Source organism: Coregonus lavaretus (assembly GCF_964263955.1).
Source record: "Coregonus lavaretus genome assembly, chromosome: 32".
Lineage (NCBI taxonomy): Eukaryota > Metazoa > Chordata > Actinopteri > Salmoniformes > Salmonidae > Coregonus > Coregonus lavaretus.
Genome location: NC_140019.1, coordinates 16,207,230 through 16,226,981, shown reverse-complemented (window position 1 = coordinate 16,226,981; position 19,752 = coordinate 16,207,230). Strand labels below are relative to the sequence as shown.

At 42.0% G+C, this 19,752-nt stretch overlaps 2 protein-coding genes across 2 annotated transcripts; one reads left to right on the top strand and one right to left on the bottom strand.

Annotated features, from left to right (window-relative positions):
- Positions 1-1,141: 1,141 nt before the first annotated feature.
- LOC311107309 (uncharacterized protein) lies at positions 1,142-3,294 on the bottom strand. Its single transcript, XM_084149794.1, has 5 exons — positions 3,198-3,294; positions 2,866-3,051; positions 2,642-2,741; positions 2,184-2,314; positions 1,142-1,889 (listed from the first exon to the last, which is right to left on the bottom strand). The coding sequence occupies exons 1-5, from the start codon at positions 3,240-3,242 to the stop codon at positions 1,605-1,607; spliced, it is 747 nt and encodes a 248-aa protein (XP_084005920.1). The 5' UTR covers positions 3,243-3,294; the 3' UTR covers positions 1,142-1,604.
- Positions 3,295-3,409: 115 nt separating this feature from the next.
- LOC311107983 (small integral membrane protein 19-like) lies at positions 3,410-8,327 on the top strand. The gene is made up of 3 exons (XM_084150616.1): positions 3,410-3,680; positions 4,631-4,755; positions 7,481-8,327. The coding sequence occupies exons 1-3, from the start codon at positions 3,544-3,546 to the stop codon at positions 7,543-7,545; spliced, it is 327 nt and encodes a 108-aa protein (XP_084006742.1). The 5' UTR covers positions 3,410-3,543; the 3' UTR covers positions 7,546-8,327.
- Positions 8,328-19,752: the final 11,425 nt, after the last annotated feature.

The following is a 19,752-nucleotide window of genomic DNA, read 5'->3' as shown; positions in this document are numbered from 1 at the left end:
TCAATTAAATCAGAGATGGGCATAGTAATTTGTTGTATCGCTCCTTCATGAATATGAACCCATCACGTCCAGAAAAGGTAAGGATTATATTCTGCAATGGTTATGAAAAAAAAAAAAAAAAAAAGGAAAAAGATTCCTATGTCTAACTATTTTAGATTCTAAAAATAAAACACAGATTTTTGCTCTTCTCACTAAAGGCAAATGGTTGCATTCTTGTTCATGTTTTCCTTTTGTTTTTTTATGAATAAGCTTTTCATCACATCCCCCATTTGCACAAAATACTTATATGCCAGTTTACGATACAACATTTCAACCACTAGCAGATGTGCGTAGCATGGTCTAAAGTTTGCGGGGAGGTGTGCACATTCTCACATGAAGTACATTTTTTATAAATGCCAACTTTTGCATGAAAACTGGCGCATGCACAATTTTGGGTTTATTTTGTATGTACGCACGGTTTATAAATAAGGACCCTGAGTCCTATCTGTGTAGCAATATTGTGATGAGTCTTAATTTAAATCTTTAAAATATACACTGAGTGTACAAAACATTAAGAACACCTCCCCCTTTTGCCCTCAGAACAGCCTCAATTCGTTGGGGCATGGACTCTAAGGTGTCGAAAGCGTTCCACAGGGATGCTGGCACCAATGCTTCCCACAGTTGTGTCAAGTTGGCTGGATGTCCTTTGGGTGGTGGACCATTCTTGATACACACGGGAAACTGTTGAGCTTGAAAAACCCAGCAGTGTCGCAGTTCATGACACAAACAGGTGCGCCTGGCACCTACTACCATACTCCATTCAAAGGCACTTAAATATTTTGTCTTGCCCATTCACCCTCTGAATGGCACCCATACACAGTCCATGTCTCAATTGTCTAAAGGCTTAACAATCCTTCTTTAACCGGTCTCCTACCCTTCATCTATACTGATTGAAGTGGATTTAACAAGTGACATCAATAAGGGATCATAGCTTTCACCTGGATTCACTTGGTCAGTCTGTCATGGAAAGAGGTGTTCATAATGTTTTGTAAACTCAGTGTATGTGGAGATGTTATGAACCAAGAGGTCTGGACAGCAGGGTTTGTCCTATTTTAATCTCATTTTCATCTTATTTACTGAAAGAGGGGGAGGGAGAGAGAAGTAGAATAGAAGATGTATATTCTTTATTTAGAAAACATAAGGATTTTCAATGCATAGCAGTGAGTGTTCCATTACGTTACCGAGTGTTACTGCCTGACTACCAGACCGAGACACACACTTCCCAAAGAGAACAAACACCTTTCCTGGAGTGAATATTTACAGAAATATACATCCTGATTTGCACACACACTAGAAGACACACATTTGCACTCCAAACTCCATTTAACATATCTAACATTTCAAAATCCTCAGTTAATAATTGAGCCTACAGAACTCTGCAAAGTAACATTAACAGGTTCTACTGTAGATAGTGTGGCAGACCGGCACTAAACAGTCACATATGATATCACACGCTTAGGTAGGTCCCCTGGCCTCCACTGAGTCTATGTGGTTAGCTCACCAATAAAATCAATAGGAAGGAACTTAAAGTCTGTGTGATGTTTTCTGTATCCCTTGTCACCTCACTACTTGCCCTCTCCCTCCCCCTTGGTCTTGTCCCGGGGCATACGGCCCATGTTGTAGAACTCTGCGTTGGGTCTCATGTCGGTCAGGTGGGCCAGCCGGTTGGACATGGCGAAGAAAGCAGCGATGGCGGCGATGTCCCAGGCATCCTCACGGTCAAAGCCCACTTCCTCCAGGGACAGAAAGTGCTGGTCGGTGATGGTGTCGCTGCGACAAACGGCCAGGGCGAATTCCAGCATGACCCGCTCCCGAGGGGACAGCTCTGCATTCTCATAGTTTACTATCACCTGGGGATGAGGGCCAGGGGGAGAAAGAGTTCAAATAGAAACACATTTAGAAGGGAGGTGACAGTGGGTGAGTTGAGGTTTGCACCTTTTATACTTATGTGGTTGATGACTAGCACATTTAAAAATCAGGCTAGATAGATCACTCAGATTGTATCAACTGCTTGACAAACAACTCACACCTCCACAAGATTAGTGTGTAAGATCATACTGGCATACATTATGACAGTTTTACAGTGCACACCAGTGGACCTGAGAGAACAGATCAGGAGAGAAATAAACGAGATAAGAATGTACCTGGTCAGCCAGTGTGGGTTTCTTGGAGTAGATGCGGTGCAGTGCACTGTGGGACACGACACAGTAGAGACACTGGTTGTGGATACTGGTGGCGACCACAATCAGCTCCCTGTCAGCCTTCGTCAGTCCCCCTGACATGACAGAGCAACACGGACATACACTCTTTGAAATTCACTGCTCGACTGAGGGACCTTACAGATAATTGTATGTGTGGGGTACAGAGATGAGGTAGTTATACAAAATTCATGTTAAACACTTATTGCACACAGAGTGAGTCCATACAACTTATGTGACTTGTTAAGCAAATCTTTACTCCCAAACGTATTTATGCTTGCCATAACAAAGGGGTTGAAAACTTATTGACTGAAGACATTTCCGTTTTTCATTTTGTGAAAAAGGGTGTGAATACTTTCTGAAGGCACTGTTTCTCTCTCTCTCTAACACACATACACTCACACCTGTCTCCTTGTTCATCAATTCGTTGTAATAGGAAAAGAAAGCGCGGAACTCTGCTGGACGATGTGCCAGGACCTTGAAGACATTGGGAAGGAATCCTCCCTGTTAAGGAGCAGAACACACTGATATTACCATGTACATAGAGATCCATTTCCCCCCACAGTTGTGTTGTTTCATAGCAGGAACATTAGAGGTTACATAGATCTGAAAATATTCTGCATCCTACCTTGGTCTCCACCTCCTCCATTAGTTCCACCATGTCGAATGGCAGGTCTTTCTTGTTTGGAACCGGGTATCGGCTAATGTTCTCCGGGGGAGCATCGCTGGAGAACTGTCTACTGGTCGGCGCGGCCCCCACGGCTATAGGTGCCATCTGCTGCCACAACGCGCTCCCCACATATCGAAGAGACGCCTGCATGTACACGAAAGAAAGTCAACTCCACTGCAGAGAGACAGGTGATCTTAGCTAGAAAGACAAAGCAAGTGGTTTATGCCGTGGCAAGATGCACAAATAATAAAGGAACAGTGCAATGAACACGTTTGGATTCGACTACTTACAAGGTTACAGGGACGAATTAATTTCCAAACACCTCCAGACGCCATGTCAAGTCACAGCAAAATGCACTTACTTCCTCTTTTGAAAAAAGTAATCAGGGAGGTCTTGGTGAGGTTGAAAATCCAATCATCGTCTAGTATTCATGTCACTCCCATTAGGCACGCCTCCTTGATTCATCCCACCCAATGCAGTCCCACTCCTCGCCAGCGCAGGCGGGCTTGTGAACGACTCCGGAAACGACATCACCCTTCTGTTTATATCGTAAGAGTCGCTAACCCTTGTTGCATGGAATCTTATTTTTTAGACACATTTATAAAACTAGGAAAATAGCTACCTCACAATTGTTTGATGGCAATGGGCGGTCATGGGGTGATGGCGAACGAGGAATCTTTGGATTACTCCGTTCACGAGGCGTGGAACGAGGCCACCAACGTCTATTTGCTCGTCATTCTGGTTAGCTTCGGACTGCTGATGTACGCTAGAAAGTAAGAGAGGTTCCTTTGCATTTTGTTCCCAACAAATGCCCGACTGTTTATAAATATTTGCATCATCAACAACTAAATGTGTGCCTTACTAGCTTTGCTTTTAAAAAGCTTCCATCCAGCTAATGCATGAATTACATACGGTTTGGTCTCATTCTCTCTTTCCTATAAAGCCCAACAGTGGAGGTGTCAAAATACCCATAAAACCTAGCGGTCAAACAGGCAAATGGTTCCAATCGTTTTTCCACCATAAATTTTTCCCATAGGGAATTTTAGAAACACTTAAAATAAGGGCTGTGTTTTGTGTAGGCTTACCCCGGCAGGACATTTTGATAACCATGTAAATCTCTCTCTGATAAGGTGCCTTTTATCAGTATATTCGGCACTATTTACTCTCAGATTCGAAAATGCTAATTAGCATCAAGGTAGACATCATGCAAAACTACAAGTCCCTGCACGTCATCTCTAGCTGACACCTTTGCTAACAGGTATTGTGTAAATTTTAAACTTGCACAAGACAGTTCACAGAATTGTCAATTTAAAGAAATTTAGCCAATTTATTTATTTTAAATTTAGCTAACATTAGATCGTTAATCCAGAGATTCAATGCCATACAACACTCCTTCCGTAGCCTCCAACTGCTCTTAAACGCTAGTAAAACTCGTCCAGATCATCATGAAATGTGTAGTTCTTTATGATAGCCACATTAGCAGCTAATTAGTATTTCATTTTTGGGGGGTAAATACAGGCAAATATATAGAGAGATTTACATGGTTATCAAAACACCACACCAGGGTAAGCCTCCATGAAACACAGCCCTTATTTTAAGTGTTTCTAAAATCCCCTATGGGAAAAATGAATGGTGGAAAAACGATTGGAATAATTTCCTTGTTTGACCCCTAGGTTTTATGGGTATTATGACTCATACTGTGGTCCTCTATTCTCCCCATCAGAAATAAGAGGAAGATCATGAGGATATTCGCTCTGCCGCCTACCGCTGGAGCCACTACCGAACCCAACTTCTACGACAGTCTGCAGAAAGTGAGACTGCGTCAGCAGCTGGAGATGTACTCCTTTGGTGAGTTTGTCAGTCTCAGTTCTATTGCAGAATGATGCATCAATGTTAGGCTCACCTATGATATGATCAGGAATGGGCAAAAATTACAAACTACAAAATAGCATAAAGGTCAATGTATCAAAATAAACTACAAAATACTTGTATTTTGAAATGTATTTAATTAAAATATTTAGAATTTTGAAATACATTTGCAAGTAGCCAGCATGAACAGCAACAACATTCTCAGTAATTGTACAGAAACGTTTTACTTGCTTTGACTGTGATATGTTGTTGTTTATCTACCTTAGTTGAATGCCCTGACTGTAAGTCACTCTGGATAAGAGTGTCTGCTAAATTACCTAAATGTCTGTTTGAAAATCAGAGATGGGTAATATTTCTGTTTCATGTATTTGAAATATGTATTTCAATTACTTCTGAGTATTTTGTAATTTCTATTACACTGGGCTGAACTACACTCCAATGTATTTCATAAGAAGATACTTTCAAGAGCTGTAATGTGTATTTTCAAAAGACAAACTACTTTTCTATACCATTTTGTGGCCCCCTGTCACCCTGCATTGGTATCAGATGACTAATAACACTATGGTCTGATAAGAGCGTCTGCTAAATGAACTAAATATAAATGTGTATATCTCTGCAAAGCATGCAGAGTGTTATTCTAATGAGCTCCGCCCCGAAACAAGGTTTTGTCTATAAGGGATACAGCTTGTGTCAAAATAGAGCAGGTTTAGGAGAATTAGGCTAAGCTGTATGTATCCCGTCTAGACATGACCCCGAAACAAGGCCAGTTCATTTTGGCATGTTCATTTTCACATACAGTGCATTTGGAAAGTATTCAGATCCCTTGACTTTTTGCTGCCACCACCATGCTTCACCGTAGGGATGGTGCCAGGTTTCCTCCAGACGTGACGCTTGGCATTCATCTTGGTTTCATCAGACCAGAGAATCTTGTTTCTCATGGTTCAAGAGTCTTTAGGTGCCTTTTGGCAAAATCCAAGCGGGCTGTCATGTGCCTTTTACTGAGGAGTGGCTTCCGTCTGGCCGCTCTACCATAAAGGCCTGACTGGTGGAGTGCTGCAGAGATGGTTGTCCTTCTGGAAGGTTCTCCCATCTCCACAGAGGAACTCTGGAGTTCTTTCAGAGTGACCATCGGGTTCTTGGTCACCTCCCTGACCAAGGCCCTTCTCCCCCGATTGCTCAGTTTGGCCGGGCAGCCAGCTCTAGGAAGAGTCTTGGGGGTTCTTAACTTCTTCCATTTAAGAATGATGGAGGCCATTGTGTTTTTGGGGACCTTCAATGCTGCAGAAATGTTTTGGTTCCCTTCCCCAGATCTGTGCCTCGACACAATCATATCTCTGAGCTCTACGGACAATTCCTTCGACCTCATGGCTTGGTTTTTGCTCTGACATGCACTGTCAACTGTGGGACCTTATATAGACAGGTGTGTGCCTTTCCAAATCATGTCCAATCAGTTGAATTTACCACAGGTGGACTCCAATCAAGTTGTAGGAACATCTCAAGGATGATCAATGGAAACAGGATGCACCTGAGCTCAATTTCGAGTCTAATAGCAAAGGGTCTGAATGCTTATGTAAATAAGGTATTTCTGTATTCTGTACAACAATTCTAAAAACCTGTTTTCGCTTGCTTTGTAATTATGGGTTAATGTGTGTAGATTGATGAGGAAAAATGTTTATTTAATCAATTTTAGAATAAGGCTGTAACGTAACAAAGTGGAAGAAGTCAAGGGGTCTGAATACTTTCTGAATGCACTGTATACAGTCAGTGCGTTCAACTAACGTAGATAAACAACAACATATCACAGTCATAGCAAGTAAAACGTTTCTGTGACCGTTACTGAGAATGTTGTTGCTGTTCGGGCCAGCTACTTGCAAAAATGTATTTCTGTATTTTAAAATACAAAATACATGTATTTTAATTTATATTTTGTAGTTTATTTTGATACATTGATCTTTATGGTATTTAGTAATTGTATTTAGTCATTCTTGACCGTCCTTGGTGAAAAATTAACATACCAAAAGGAACTGCAAAGCACACTGGGTATTATTATTATTGGCCTTGTTTTGGGGTCATGTCTAGATGGGATAATTCTACTAACCTGCTACATTAATTCTCCTAACCTGCTGTGTAAGTTTTTCTAAACCTGCTATGAAAAGCTGTATCCCTTCTAGACATAACCTTGTTTCGAGGCGGAGCTCATTAGAATTATACTCTGCGTGCAATTGTACATTTTTACATACACATTTATATTTATAGTGCCATCAGACTTCTGATACCAATGCAGAGTGAAAGAGGGCCACAAAATGGCGAACCGCTATAAAAAATGGTATAGAAAAGATTTTGTATTTTGAAAATACAAATTACAGCTCTTGAAAGTATCTTGCTACAAAATACATTGGAGTGTAGTTCAGCCCAGTGTAATACAAAATACTCAGAAGTAATTGAAATACGTGTAGCAGAAATACTGCCTATCTTTGGATATGATAGTCTGTGGTCAAATACATATTGACATTTAAATATTTCTGTCCATGACTAGGAACTGACCTCAAATCTGTTAATCACTCGAGTCAAATATATTTCTGGTTTAGCAAATAGCTCTGTCATTCACTAATAAACTCTAGCTCGCACAACTGTTCTAAAATATCTAAATCAATCCCAATGTTAAAATGTGTATAATTTTGACTCCTTTATTCCTTTTTAACAGCGAGGAAGTTTGACCAGCAGCAGCACCAATGCCAGAGTGAAAGTGTTCAGCTCTCTATGGAATGAGACCACGACAATAGTGTAGCATGACCCTGCATCATGCCTGCCTGCTCCACCCAGTCTCTCCACCCTTAAGCCTCTTTGGCTTTGGTAAGTCTGATCATTACAACACTCCTGAAGAGGGCATGTGTATTACGGAGGAAGAACTAGAGGGTCAATGAAGGTTTCTGTGATTAAGACTGTCGTCACGTCAAATCGGCTGTGTTTGCACAATTATTGCTGTAGGATTGAAACAAGGACAATGATGGATCTGTTTATGAAGATTTACGAAACTGGATGTTACCTTTTCATTTCTGTTATTTTTTTGCATTTATTTAGCCTTTTAATGTATTTTTTCTTTTAAGCCCCTTGTTTTTTTGTGTGTGGATGTGTCGCCACATAGTGGTTATAGGAGGACCTACATCCAGTGTATATGGTGAATTCTGTTCAGCACCTATTCAAATTCTAGTCTTAAACTCTAAATAACATGTATTTGTACCATACAATTATGGTACAACAAGAACCATTTAATCAAGCATATCTATGTAAATGTTTGGTTGTCAAGAACTGATTTGTTTCCCAGTTTTTGATCCTCCTATAAATTCCTTTTTAATGGCATTACAACAGACCTGGGAAAGTGTTGCTGATCCTTTGCTACAAGGACCTTTGTGGTCCAAATGGAGAGTCGCTCTCTTTCATGTTGAGAGGGTCAAAGTTGACTTTTCCCCACTCCAATTGCTGTTTCTGAAAAGGAAATGCATTTATATTATTACTCTGATTCAAAATAAAGAAAACAAGGTCAAATATTTTATGTTTTGCTTGATTTCACCGCCTCCTTTCCTCCGTCCCTTCTCGCTTCACTTCTTTTGTAATAATAATTCATGTAATTTCCCTCCAATGTCACAATTTTCAGAGCAGAAAGTTAGCTCTGGTGTGTGTGTGCTTTGTAGACTTTAGCACGATGGGGTGGGTGTTCGGGAGGCAGTGATTGAGGAAGGTGACATTTTGCATCAGGGGCCTAACAGAAAAGTTGGGCCTCTAATCCATCAAAGAAATAAATAAAACATTAGTTAGAGGAAAGCTGTGGCCCAGAAACACAACACCAAGAGGCCAAACAAATGTAAGTGGACATCCTTTGGAGGTAGTGTAATGGAAAAATGATTACTCCTCGCGGGGGAGAAATGGCACACTGATTAAACGCATCAATACATCAGCGGCCGGAGCGCAGCGCAGGGCCAGATCTTTACCCATTCTAAATAGGGCTGTGTGTGCAGGTGTGTGTGGTGTATTGAATCTTTGCTTATTCAGTTTTGTCGTGTGCATACCCCTTTGATACTCTACTATTGGCCCACTGTAATTAAAAAGATGCAGACTGAAGGGAAATGGTTAGAGATTAAGAATATCCCAATCTTCATTTAAATTCTTGAGCCTGTACTGTGATTTATATATACAGTATATCTATATCAACATCGCTGCCCATTGAAATGAGAATATGTGAGTTGACTGTCATTGGGCAAATATAGGAGCATGGTAAAAAATAAATAGTCTTGCAGTTAAATCCATGTCACCGCCTCACCATTATCAACAGAGAGATAAGCCATGCCCAAGAGTCATCTGCTGTATTATAGCGAGTTATAAGGTACCACTCTAAATGCCTCCTAGCCTATATTATTAGGCTAGTACCAAAACAAGATTGTCATGTGAACCAGTGTGTTAACGAGATAATGAGCCATGTGCTTTGCCAATTAATCTGCTGATGTAATCAATCAGTTGCTCATTACCAGAGGTTTAATATTTAACCAGTACTATCCCATTGAGACACATGATTCATGTCAAACATTAATCAATATCTGGAGTTAATTGCTTAGTCACCAAATGGACTAATGAGGTCGTTAGTGGGAGAGGTCGAAATGAACCACTCATAGAATCTTCACTTCATTCTGAGAATGAGAGTAGAAGGGTGGCTTTGGGTCAATACCAGTGTTCCATCCACACTGTTCACCTTATTAATACATTCACTACCTGTTTCTCCTCTGAAGAGAAATGGATAGGGTTTGTATCCTTGAAATTCAGCAGAGTATGATAGAGTTATAGAACAGAGATAGTGTGTAACTTTTTGTCAATACACTTGGGAGGGTAGCATGTCACCTAAAAATACTGTGTGTGTGTGAGCGCACGCGCTGGGCGTTATTTGTGGCTAGCTAGGGGGTGGAAAAAATTAGGCACAGCTCGGTAGTTTTTAATATTGTTTCATAAGGTGTAATTAAAAAGAGTTTATCACTGAGTTTGGGATAACACAGCGGCTCAATCTCCCAGTAATGAACCGTCTCCAACCATGCAGAAAGCTATTAATAAACACCAGTCTGAAACCAAGGGAGAGAGAGGGTGAGAGATAGAAAGTGAGCGAGAGATGGAGAGAGAAGAAGAGAAAATGAGAGAGAGGAATTAAGGGATAGAGAGGGTTGGGGTGAGAAGAAGGGAAAGAGAGGGGAGGAGGAGAGAATAGAGAAAACACGGCTGATTAAATTAATGTAATCTCACAGTGAGAAAGAGAGGAGCCAGTGTGGTTATACATCACCTGAAGAGGCTAATGAAATATAATATCTGTTTCTGTTAGCCAAAGAGCACAGAGAGGGATGAATTCTCTCTGTTTCTCGCCTTATACTTTTGCCCTCAGAACTTCCTCAATTAGTCTCACCTACTACCATACCCCGTTCAAAGGGACTTACATTTTGTGTCTTGCCCATTCACCCTCTGAATGGCACACATACACAATCCATGCCTCAATTGTCTCAAGGCTTAAAGATCCTTATTTAACCTGTCTCCTCCCCTTCATCTACACTGATTGAAGTGGATTTAACAAGTGACATCAATAAGGGATCATAGCTTTCACCTGGATTCACCTGGTCAGTCTATGTCATGGAAAGAGCAGGTGTCCTTAATGTTTTGTGTACTCCGTGTACGTGGAGATGTTATAAACCAAGAGGACTGGACAGCAGGGTTTGTCCTATTTTAATCTCACCTGAGAAACGACATCTCATTTTCATCTTATTTACACAGAAAGAGGGGGAGGGAGAGACAGAAGAGGAGGAAAAAAAAGTAGAATAGAAGAATAGTTTATTGTCCAACTCTCTTTATGAAGATAAAAAATCTGCTTCAGGCTATCATGGTATTGCAGGACATCAACGTATTATACACAAGCTCATATTCTTATTTCACCTTTACAGCAGTCACCATGAAAAATAAGACAAAAGTAAAAAGCTTCATAATTTAGTTTTTATATTAAAAAGTCGGGAACGAATGCAGATGACCAAATAACTCTGGGTGTTTTGGCTGTATTAGTATGCAACATTCTCTCTCTCTCGATGAGCTGTGTTTGTTCTGGCTTTGTTCTGAAAGCAGGAAGTGGGCCAGAGCCCAGGGCAATCTCTCTCTCTACCCGCTCTACGTCCGAGAGCCAGTTCAGAGAAAATTACTTTCTTTATTCGTCCCTTTCAAACTGAAAGGGACTTTCAAGACAATCTGACTCCCAGGGGCATGCATTTAAGACATTATGTTTCTAGTTTCCAAGGACTTGTAATATAGTAGTAATATAGCAGTACTGAATAATCTACTACTGATGATCTACTACTTATAACCATTTCTATGCAATAATAGGAGTAAGGAAGTAATAGAAGTAATACGCAGAAACTAATGCCACACAAGCCTGCACCCACCCACTCACTCACACACACACACCAGCCGTGGTGAAACGATGCCCCACTCTTCAACACAAGAGGGACCATCGTCTCCTTTCTCTTCTTTATTAAGGTGATTTATAATGCAATAGTGCCTTAACTTCAGCCCCTTAAAATGTCTCCCAGATTAACTGGACATTGTTCGTCTTCTCCGCTCCTCTCTTCATTAGCCAGATAAAAACAGACAAGCCAATCACACAACCTCGTTAGCCGCGGCCTTTGACAGGAAGGAGCTAGGTGTTTTATGGCCAGTGTGCACCATATGATGGGTGGTACATGTTATGGTTATTATGCTCTTTGTAAATTCAGCAGAGTATGATAGAGTTATAGAACAGAGATAGTGTGTAACCTTTTGTCAATACACTTGGGAGGGTAGACTATGTATTGTCTATCAATTAGCTTTATTGAAGAGAGGTGAGCTACACTGATGAGAGTGTTCGTCTTCTTCCATAGCTGAGTAGGGTATTATCCTATCAAATGTGTTATAAGAGCATGTTCAAGGTTATGTTGCGGTTATACAGTGGGGAAAAAAAGTATTTAGTCAGCCACCAATTGTGCAAGTTCTCCCACTTAAAAAGATGAGAGAGGCCTGTAATTTCATCATAGGTACACGTCAACTATGACAGACAAATTGAGATTTTTTTTTCCAGAAAATCACATTGTAGTATTTTTAATGAATTTATTTGCAAATTATGGTGGAAAATAAGTATTTGGTCACCTACAAACAAGCAAGATTTCTGGCTCTCACAGACCTGTAACTTCTTCTTTAAGAGGCTCCTCTGTCCTCCACTCGTTACCTGTATTAATGGCACCTGTTTGAACTTGTTATCAGTATAAAAGACACCTGTCCACAACCTCAAACAGTCACACTCCAAACTCCACTATGGCCAAGACCAAAGAGCTGTCAAAGGACACCAGAAACAAAATTGTAGACCTGCACCAGGCTGGGAAGACTGAATCTGCAATAGGTAAGCAGCTTGGTTTGAAGAAATCAACTGTGGGAGCAATTATTAGGAAATGGAAGACATACAAGACCAATGATAATTTCCCTCGATCTGGGGCTCCACGCAAGATCTCACCCCGTGGGGTCAAAATGATCAACTGTGAGCAAAAATCCCAGAACCACACGGGGGGACCTAGTGAATGACCTGCAGAGAGCTGGGACCAAAGTAACAAAGCCTACCATCAGTAACACACTACGCCGCCAGGGACTCAAATCCTGCAGTGCCAGACGTGTCCCCCTGCTTAAGCCAGTACATGTCCAGGCCCGTCTGAAGTTTGCTAGAGTGCATTTGGATGATCCAGAAGAGGATTGGGAGAATGTCATATGGTCAGATGAAACCAAAATATAACTTTTTGGTAAAAACTCAACTCGTCGTGTTTGGAGGACAAAGAATGCTGAGTTGCATCCAAAGAACACCATACCTACTGTGAAGCATGGGGGTGGAAACATCATGCTTTGGGGCTGTTTTTCTGCAAAGGGACCAGGACGACTGATCCGTCTAAAGGAAAGAATGAATGGGGCCATGTATCGTGAGATTTTGAGTGAAAACCTCCTTCCATCAGCAAGGGCATTGAAAATGAAACGTGGCTGGGTCTTTCAGCATGACAATGATCCCAAACACACCGCCCGGGCAATGAAGGAGTGGCTTCGTAAGAAGCATTTCAAGGTCCTGGAGTGGCCTAGCCAGTCTCCAGATCTCAACCCCATAGAAAATTTTTGGAGGGAGTTGAAAGTCCGTGTTGCCCAGCGACAGCCCCAAAACATCACTGCTCTAGAGGAGAACTGCATGGAGGAATGGGCCAAAATACCAGCAACAGTGTGTGAAAACCTTGTGAAGACCTAACGTTTGACCTGTGTCATTGCCAACAAAGGGTATATATCAAATTATTGAGAAACTTTTGTTATTGACCAAATACTTATTTTCCACCATAATTTGCAAATAAATTCATTAAAATCCTACAATGTGATTTTCTGGAAAAAAAAATCTAATTTTGTCTGTCATAGTTGATGTGTACCTATGATGAAAATTACAGGCCTCTCTCATCTTTTTAAGTGGGAGAACTTGCACAATTGGTGGCTGACTAAATACTTTTTTCCCCCACTGTATCTGCGGGGCGGCCGGGTTTACGGTCATGAAATATTATGTGGATGAAGGGCGGTGGGTGGCGGGCGGGTTGAATGAAGATAAAACGATAGATAAAAAATCCATGAATGTATCATTCTTGTGCATTCATTATTCTTTCATAATTTTTTATCTGCCATTAGTGTGTAAGCCTAAGCTTTAGGGTCTTACTGTACGCACGCCAAATACACGGCAAAACGGCAAATGCTTTTGGGAACTTGGGCAGAAAAAGTTTACGTCGATCCACTGAGGCAAAAAGGACAATGTTGGAGTTTTCAATAAGAGAAATGCTGTGAAATGGAGAGTTGAAAATAACGAGAAGGGAGCTTCAGAACAGTAATGGTTGGGAAAGATTTTATGAAGTGGTAAAAGAGGATGATAGCAGTGTTATGTGTGATTATTGTGAGGCGCTATACAAATTCAAGAGTCACAAGACAGGGACTTCAAGTATGGCACGTCAAAGGAACAGTAGCCTACTGTTCAGATGAGGTAAATTTGATAGTAGCCTAACTGAAATCTGGACACTGACTGTAGGTCTATAACCTCCCACATAGCCTAATATGATATTAACTCCTGCCAAATTAAGCATTTCTTGCAGTAAAAAGATACACCAAATGTACATTTTGACTCAGGTACAGGAGTGGAGAAATATTATTTATTTATTTCAGCATCTTGAGAGAATGAATGCGTGGTTAGGGACCGTCTGTAAAGGTGCTATCTTTATCAGCATCATAAAATCTGATAGTATTTCAACCACATAAAATATGCATCCAAGCCGAACTGAAATCTTACCAGAAACATGTTGGATCATTTTCACTGCTTTTAATTTCATTAAACCTGGTCAAACTGATGTAATTTGGAAATTTTGCACAGAAAAGCTTTCCTGCTTACATTTTTTTTAAATTATTGAATTTTTTGCCCCAACCCTTAAACGTCTACTGCAGGAGAGAAGCAGAGATTAAATAGAACTTTACTGATGCCAACTAGATTGAAGCATCCATCGATTTATGGCATTATTCCGAGTTAATCAAGGCTATTTGTGGGTTAGGGTCGGGTGCGGTCCTCAGAATTTCACTTTATCACATATAGTCAGGTGGTTGTGGATGGGTTATTAGCAATTGCGGGCAGGTGAAGGTGAACAAACAGAGGATCTGCGCATCACTAGCGCCTGCCATCGTGTTTCAGGAACCGGAGGGGAATTGAGTGCCATTGTGATCTACTTTATTCATCCATTCACTGCTGCTCACTGGTTTGTGTTTAACAGTTTCGCCTCTCTCTCCTTTTTCCTCATCAGTGGTGTACCCAAAACGGTCCCTTACTCACTTCACTAGACCTGATAGGGGATTAAACGTGACAGATCAGACAAGATAAATCCACCCAGAGCGATAGATCGTGTCGTCCTGGTAGCCAGTAGAGCCTGTTTCCTTGTGACCTTTTCTGCAATGACATGATACACATCCCCATTGTCCCCCCCAGTTGTGTAATCCCTCAGGTACTGTTTAATCTCTGTAATCGTCCTGTTGAGGCGGAGGCATACAATTTGAACTGTCTCATTACAACCTGAGAGGACAGAATCATCACCTCCAAATCAATCCACTTCCTCTTCATTGAGGCTGCGTCTGAAATGGAACCTTAGTATGCACTATATAGTACACTACTACCCTATGGCCCCTGGTCAAATGTAGTGCACTATAAAGGGAATAGTGTGCCATTTCGGCTTGGCCCTTTTATTAATCACTAGTGTTAATGATTGTCATATATAAAGACAAATCCCTGGTGTGGCTCTCTGCTCTTTGTCAATGTTTTTTGGAGAAGTTCTCTGGCTCCGTCGTGATTCAATTACATGTGATAAAGGGGGACAATGCCCAGAGTGGAGGAGGTAATTTGAGACAAAAGGGGACCATTATGATGCTGTAACTACCTCTCTTCTCCCCAAGGATGGTTCACTGCCACCATGATGATCAGGGGCAATGTGGAGCCCTGCTTTTAGGCTCTGCAGAGCCAACATGGACCAACTCCACATAGGCTTTACAGAGCCAAAGTGTCCCCTGTTTTCGCAGGCTTATCAGGGCAAAAATGAACTAAGACATCACAGGCTTAATTGTTTTAAAGTGGAGTCCACTGTAACAGGTTGGCTAGATAAAGCCAAGATGGCACTGGCGGCAATTGGCTTCCACAGCCCAAATGGAGACACCACTTTCAGGCTTTTATGGACTCAGTTGTGTTGGCATTAACTCTATGGGAGTCTGCCTCACCTGCATGAATCTACAGTCATTTTGTGGGGAGACAGTGTATGCCTGTTCTGTTGATTGCCCATGAGTAGATTAATAAAGTTATATTGAATTGAACTGAGTTGAGGTGAGAGCGAGGCATTGTTCAGCAATGGATATCTGGCTGAAGGGCCCAATTCAATCAGATCTGCTATAGCCGACATCCGCATAGCGGTTGTTTTGGAGGTGGAACTGCGCTAGAACTGTCAAATCCACAAGTGGCTCACGGCATTATACCTAAAGCGGACATTGCCATTGGCTGCACGGAGTCACATTAAGAGAAATCCCATGCAGCCTTGTTTACAAGTTCAAACACTAGAATGTGAGATGTAATCTACACCTCGATTAAGCTGATAGAAATCCTCATTATTTCATTTAATGATTTTCAATGTGAGCATCATTATTTCTATATAGCCTACACTTTCTCGTTCTGAACTTCTAACATGAGTGGGACGGGTGTGGCTTCGTGACAATGATCACAAGAACAGCTGCTCACCGATTTGACAGCTCCAACGCAGTTCCACCTCTGACACCGCCAAAACATCAGCTATGCGGGCGTCGGCTATCGCCGGTTAACGGTTCTTCTGATTGAATCCAATCCCAAGTCTGTCCATATGCAGCAGGTTCAATCACCAATCCACAGTAAAACTCTGAGCTGAGAGAAATGACATAAGACGAACTTCGAAATAAACAATGCCCTCCTTTCCGATAGGGGGTGTAATTCAAAAGAATACTAAAAACACTCTGTGAGGAGAGGTTATCTAATTTTGATTAAATAAAGCTGGACAGTGTTAGCTATACCGGTAGTGTATGGGGCTATAGCATAATGTCAGGTTAACACAGGGCTGTGTGTGTCTCTCTCGATAGAAATAGAGGTTTAATATCCCACAGCTCCATATCACCTCCTAGATCCCTGGATCAGTGGAGATAACACTGCTAACCTCCTGTCACACAATACTCCACAACCCGCTATTGCACCACACATTCTATTAAAAAAGTATTTTCTTCCCCCCAAACCACCAAACCCAATTCCCTGGTTTGATACCATCACTCTTGTCTTCTATCAGATCTTAATGATGGCTGGAGAGGAGGAACACACACTGTGTACAGATTTGGACATCAAACCAAACTGGGAGCACAGTGTTTTGTTGTTGTTGTTGTCACTGGTCCTTTGTCATTAATACCATTCCAGCCAGGTTCCATTGCTTTGCAGTGAGTGGATGGGAGGAACTCTCTGCCTGCTTCGCCTCTAGGGGTCCCTGTGACTCTTCAGAGTATGGTGTGTGAACGCAGGGTGCCTCACTGCTCAGTTAGTTATATTACAACACAACAGAACCACAGAAGAAGCGCAGCAGGCCTTTCAAAAACACTGTAGCTGCAACGCTACTGATTCAACACACACTGAGACGTGGGTCTCACATTCACTCATCATATAAATGCAAGGAAGGTGTGTGTGTGTGTGTGTTTGTGTACACATCCATTGGATAACATGTTGTACAGCCATGCATTTGTATGTTTTATCATGTTTTACTGTGTAGCTGTCTGATTAACAGCAAGGGAATACCTATCAGTTGATCAAAAGCAGATGTGTGTAGTGTGTAGTGATGTGTAGTGTTTGATTGTGTCCTCAGGGAATGGGTCCCCGTCTCTAAGCATTCTTATAGATGATGATTGGCCTCAGCTGTAAACAATACAACAACCAAACCATACTGTATTGCATTGTATTTCTCCATTTATTTCCAACAGAGCGCTGCTTAACCTGCGGCTCAATGAGTCAAACTTCTCTGACGTATGTGTGTGTGTGTGTGTGTGTGTGTTGGATTCCTCATTAACCGAAGGGCAGAAATGATTAAGGCTTCAGGTCGCCATTCCAACCGGAAGTCAGGGGTTAGCAGGGTGGTGAGTGTAGTGGACACAGGGGAGTGCAGGGGCAGTTGAGAGATGTCACTGAATTCAATTTGCATGGCAGAGAATGCCAAGAGCAATTAACTCTTAACACAAGCACTGACACACACACACGAATGCACACGCACACACATACACACACACACACACACACACACGAGAGAGGGTGCATGGTGCCTGGGAGCAATTACCCATCAATGCAAAATTACAGAATGTAAGCGCAGGGAGATCACTCTAGTTTGAAGTCGAAGTTAGACGTCCATCGGGTCCCAAGAATGACGGAAGAGTAATGAAGCTGAGGAGAGAGAGCGAGACTGTGTTTCAGAGTGTGAGGGCTTCTGTTTGTGTATGTGGCGTGTTTGTGTTAGTGTGTTTCTATTTGCATAATGTGTGTGTGTGTGTTTGTGTGTGTGTGTGTTTGCTGTGGCTGTCGGAGGTCCATCAGGTCGGTGCAGTTCAGCGGCTCTCGGTTGTCAGGGGAAATGAATGCTGGTGTGGTTGATCTTCGAGCTCAGCTGCACGCTAGAACATTCTGGAAGCGTGACCCGTGAAGGCTTGATCCGCCAGCCATCGCCACGCAAAACCATTTCTGCCCGCCGTGTGTGTGTGTATGTCCACTGGAGCACAACACCACAGCCTGGTTGTGTGTGAGTGGGTGTTTGACCCATGAAGGGGTGATGTGTGAGAGCCACTGTATGCAAATCCATCACGGCTGGTTGTTATGTTCCTCTTATTTACATCTCTATCTCTTTCTGTTCTGTTCAGCCATTTTGAATGCGCCCCTGGTTGGTTCCTCTGTCAGTCTATAACAGTATGGATTTGTGTGTAATGAGCAGTCCTGTCAGTGTAGGGGATAACGCCCAGATTTGAGTTGAAAACAGAATGTGATGTGTCTAATAATAATCCTATTTCATATATCTGTGTTCCACACCGCAGGTGGCCCAGTCAGAACAAGGCTGGGGATGTGAGGAACATATGGCACTGCCATTCTACCATTCATACCAGCCACTCTAACGACATACTCTATAAACACACGCTCACACACACACACACACACACACAGAGAGGCATGTGTACGCACACTTTAAAGCTTGAGTCCTTCATTGGTGAAACAGCAACGTCCGTTTGGGATATTACAACAACAAAGAAGTTACTGTAAACAACAAACACACTTTTCCCCCTGTGACGACATCGCACGTGATAGAACAGCAGAATATGTACTGCCATTTGTTTTACCAAGCTGCCTGACGCTACTCTACTCCGTTTCTTCTCCATTTCTCCAAAACAACTAAAAAATGAACTTTTCTGAACAAAATGTGGTGTGCTTGCTAGTCGTGAAGTATTTATGGTTGTGAAATGGTAGTAGTAGCGGTAGTGGTAGTGACAGCAGTAGTAATGGTAGTAGTAGTGATGGTGGCAATAGGGTTTTCATAGGCTATGTGTTAGTTATAGTGACCTATGTTTGGGGTGGTTTGTAGGTGTGGAGTTATTATAGTGGATTTATAGTGGGCTACAGTAATGGTAGTGGTAGGAGTGGTGACTGTGGTAGTAGTAGTATTAGTATTAGTAGTAGTAGTAGTAGTTGTTGTTGTTGTTGTGGTAGTTACTGCAATAGTAGGGCTATTAGTAGTGACTGTGGTAAATGGTTGAATAAAGCTTTATTGAAGCAATCTAAATTGAGTCAGTCTGCACATCTGAAATTCTAATCTATGGAGCTTTTACATTTACATTTACGTCATTTAGCAGACGCTCTTATCCAGAGCGACTTACAAATAGGTGCATTCACCTTATAGCCAGTTGGATAACCACTTTACAATGTTTTATTTTTATTTTTATTTATTTTTGGGGGGGGGTTGGAGTAAAGGGGGGTGGGGTAGAAGGATTACTTTATCCTATCCCAGGTATTCCTTAAAGAGGTGGGGTTTCAAATGTCTCCGGAAGGTGGTGAGTGACTCCGCTGTCCTGGCGTCGTGAGGGAGCTTGTTCCACCATTGGAGTGCCAGAGCAGCGAACAGTTTTGACTGGGCTGAGCGGGAACTATGCTTCCGCAGAGGTAGGGGAGCCAGCAGGCCAGAGGTGGATGAACGCAGTGCCCTCGTTTGGGTGTAGGGACTGATCAGAGCCTGAAGGTACGGAGGTGCCATTCCCCTCACAGCTCCGTAGGCAAGCACCATGGTCTTGTAGCAGATGTGAGCT

Coding starts and splice junctions, on each gene's coding strand:
- LOC311107309 (XM_084149794.1), bottom strand. CDS start 3,242: ATGGCGTCTGGAGGTGTTTGGAAATTAATTCGTCCCTGTAACCTT. Junction 2,315..2,641: donor ATTGATGAACAAGGAGACAG/GTGTGAGTGTAT, acceptor CTGTCATGTCAG/GGGGACTGACGAAGGCTGAC. Junction 1,890..2,183: donor AACCCACACTGGCTGACCAG/GTACATTCTTAT, acceptor CCTCATCCCCAG/GTGATAGTAAACTATGAGAA.
- LOC311107983 (XM_084150616.1), top strand. CDS start 3,544: ATGGCAATGGGCGGTCATGGGGTGATGGCGAACGAGGAATCTTTGGAT. Junction 3,681..4,630: donor CTGCTGATGTACGCTAGAAA/GTAAGAGAGGTT, acceptor TCTCCCCATCAG/AAATAAGAGGAAGATCATGA. Junction 4,756..7,480: donor GCTGGAGATGTACTCCTTTG/GTGAGTTTGTCA, acceptor CCTTTTTAACAG/CGAGGAAGTTTGACCAGCAG.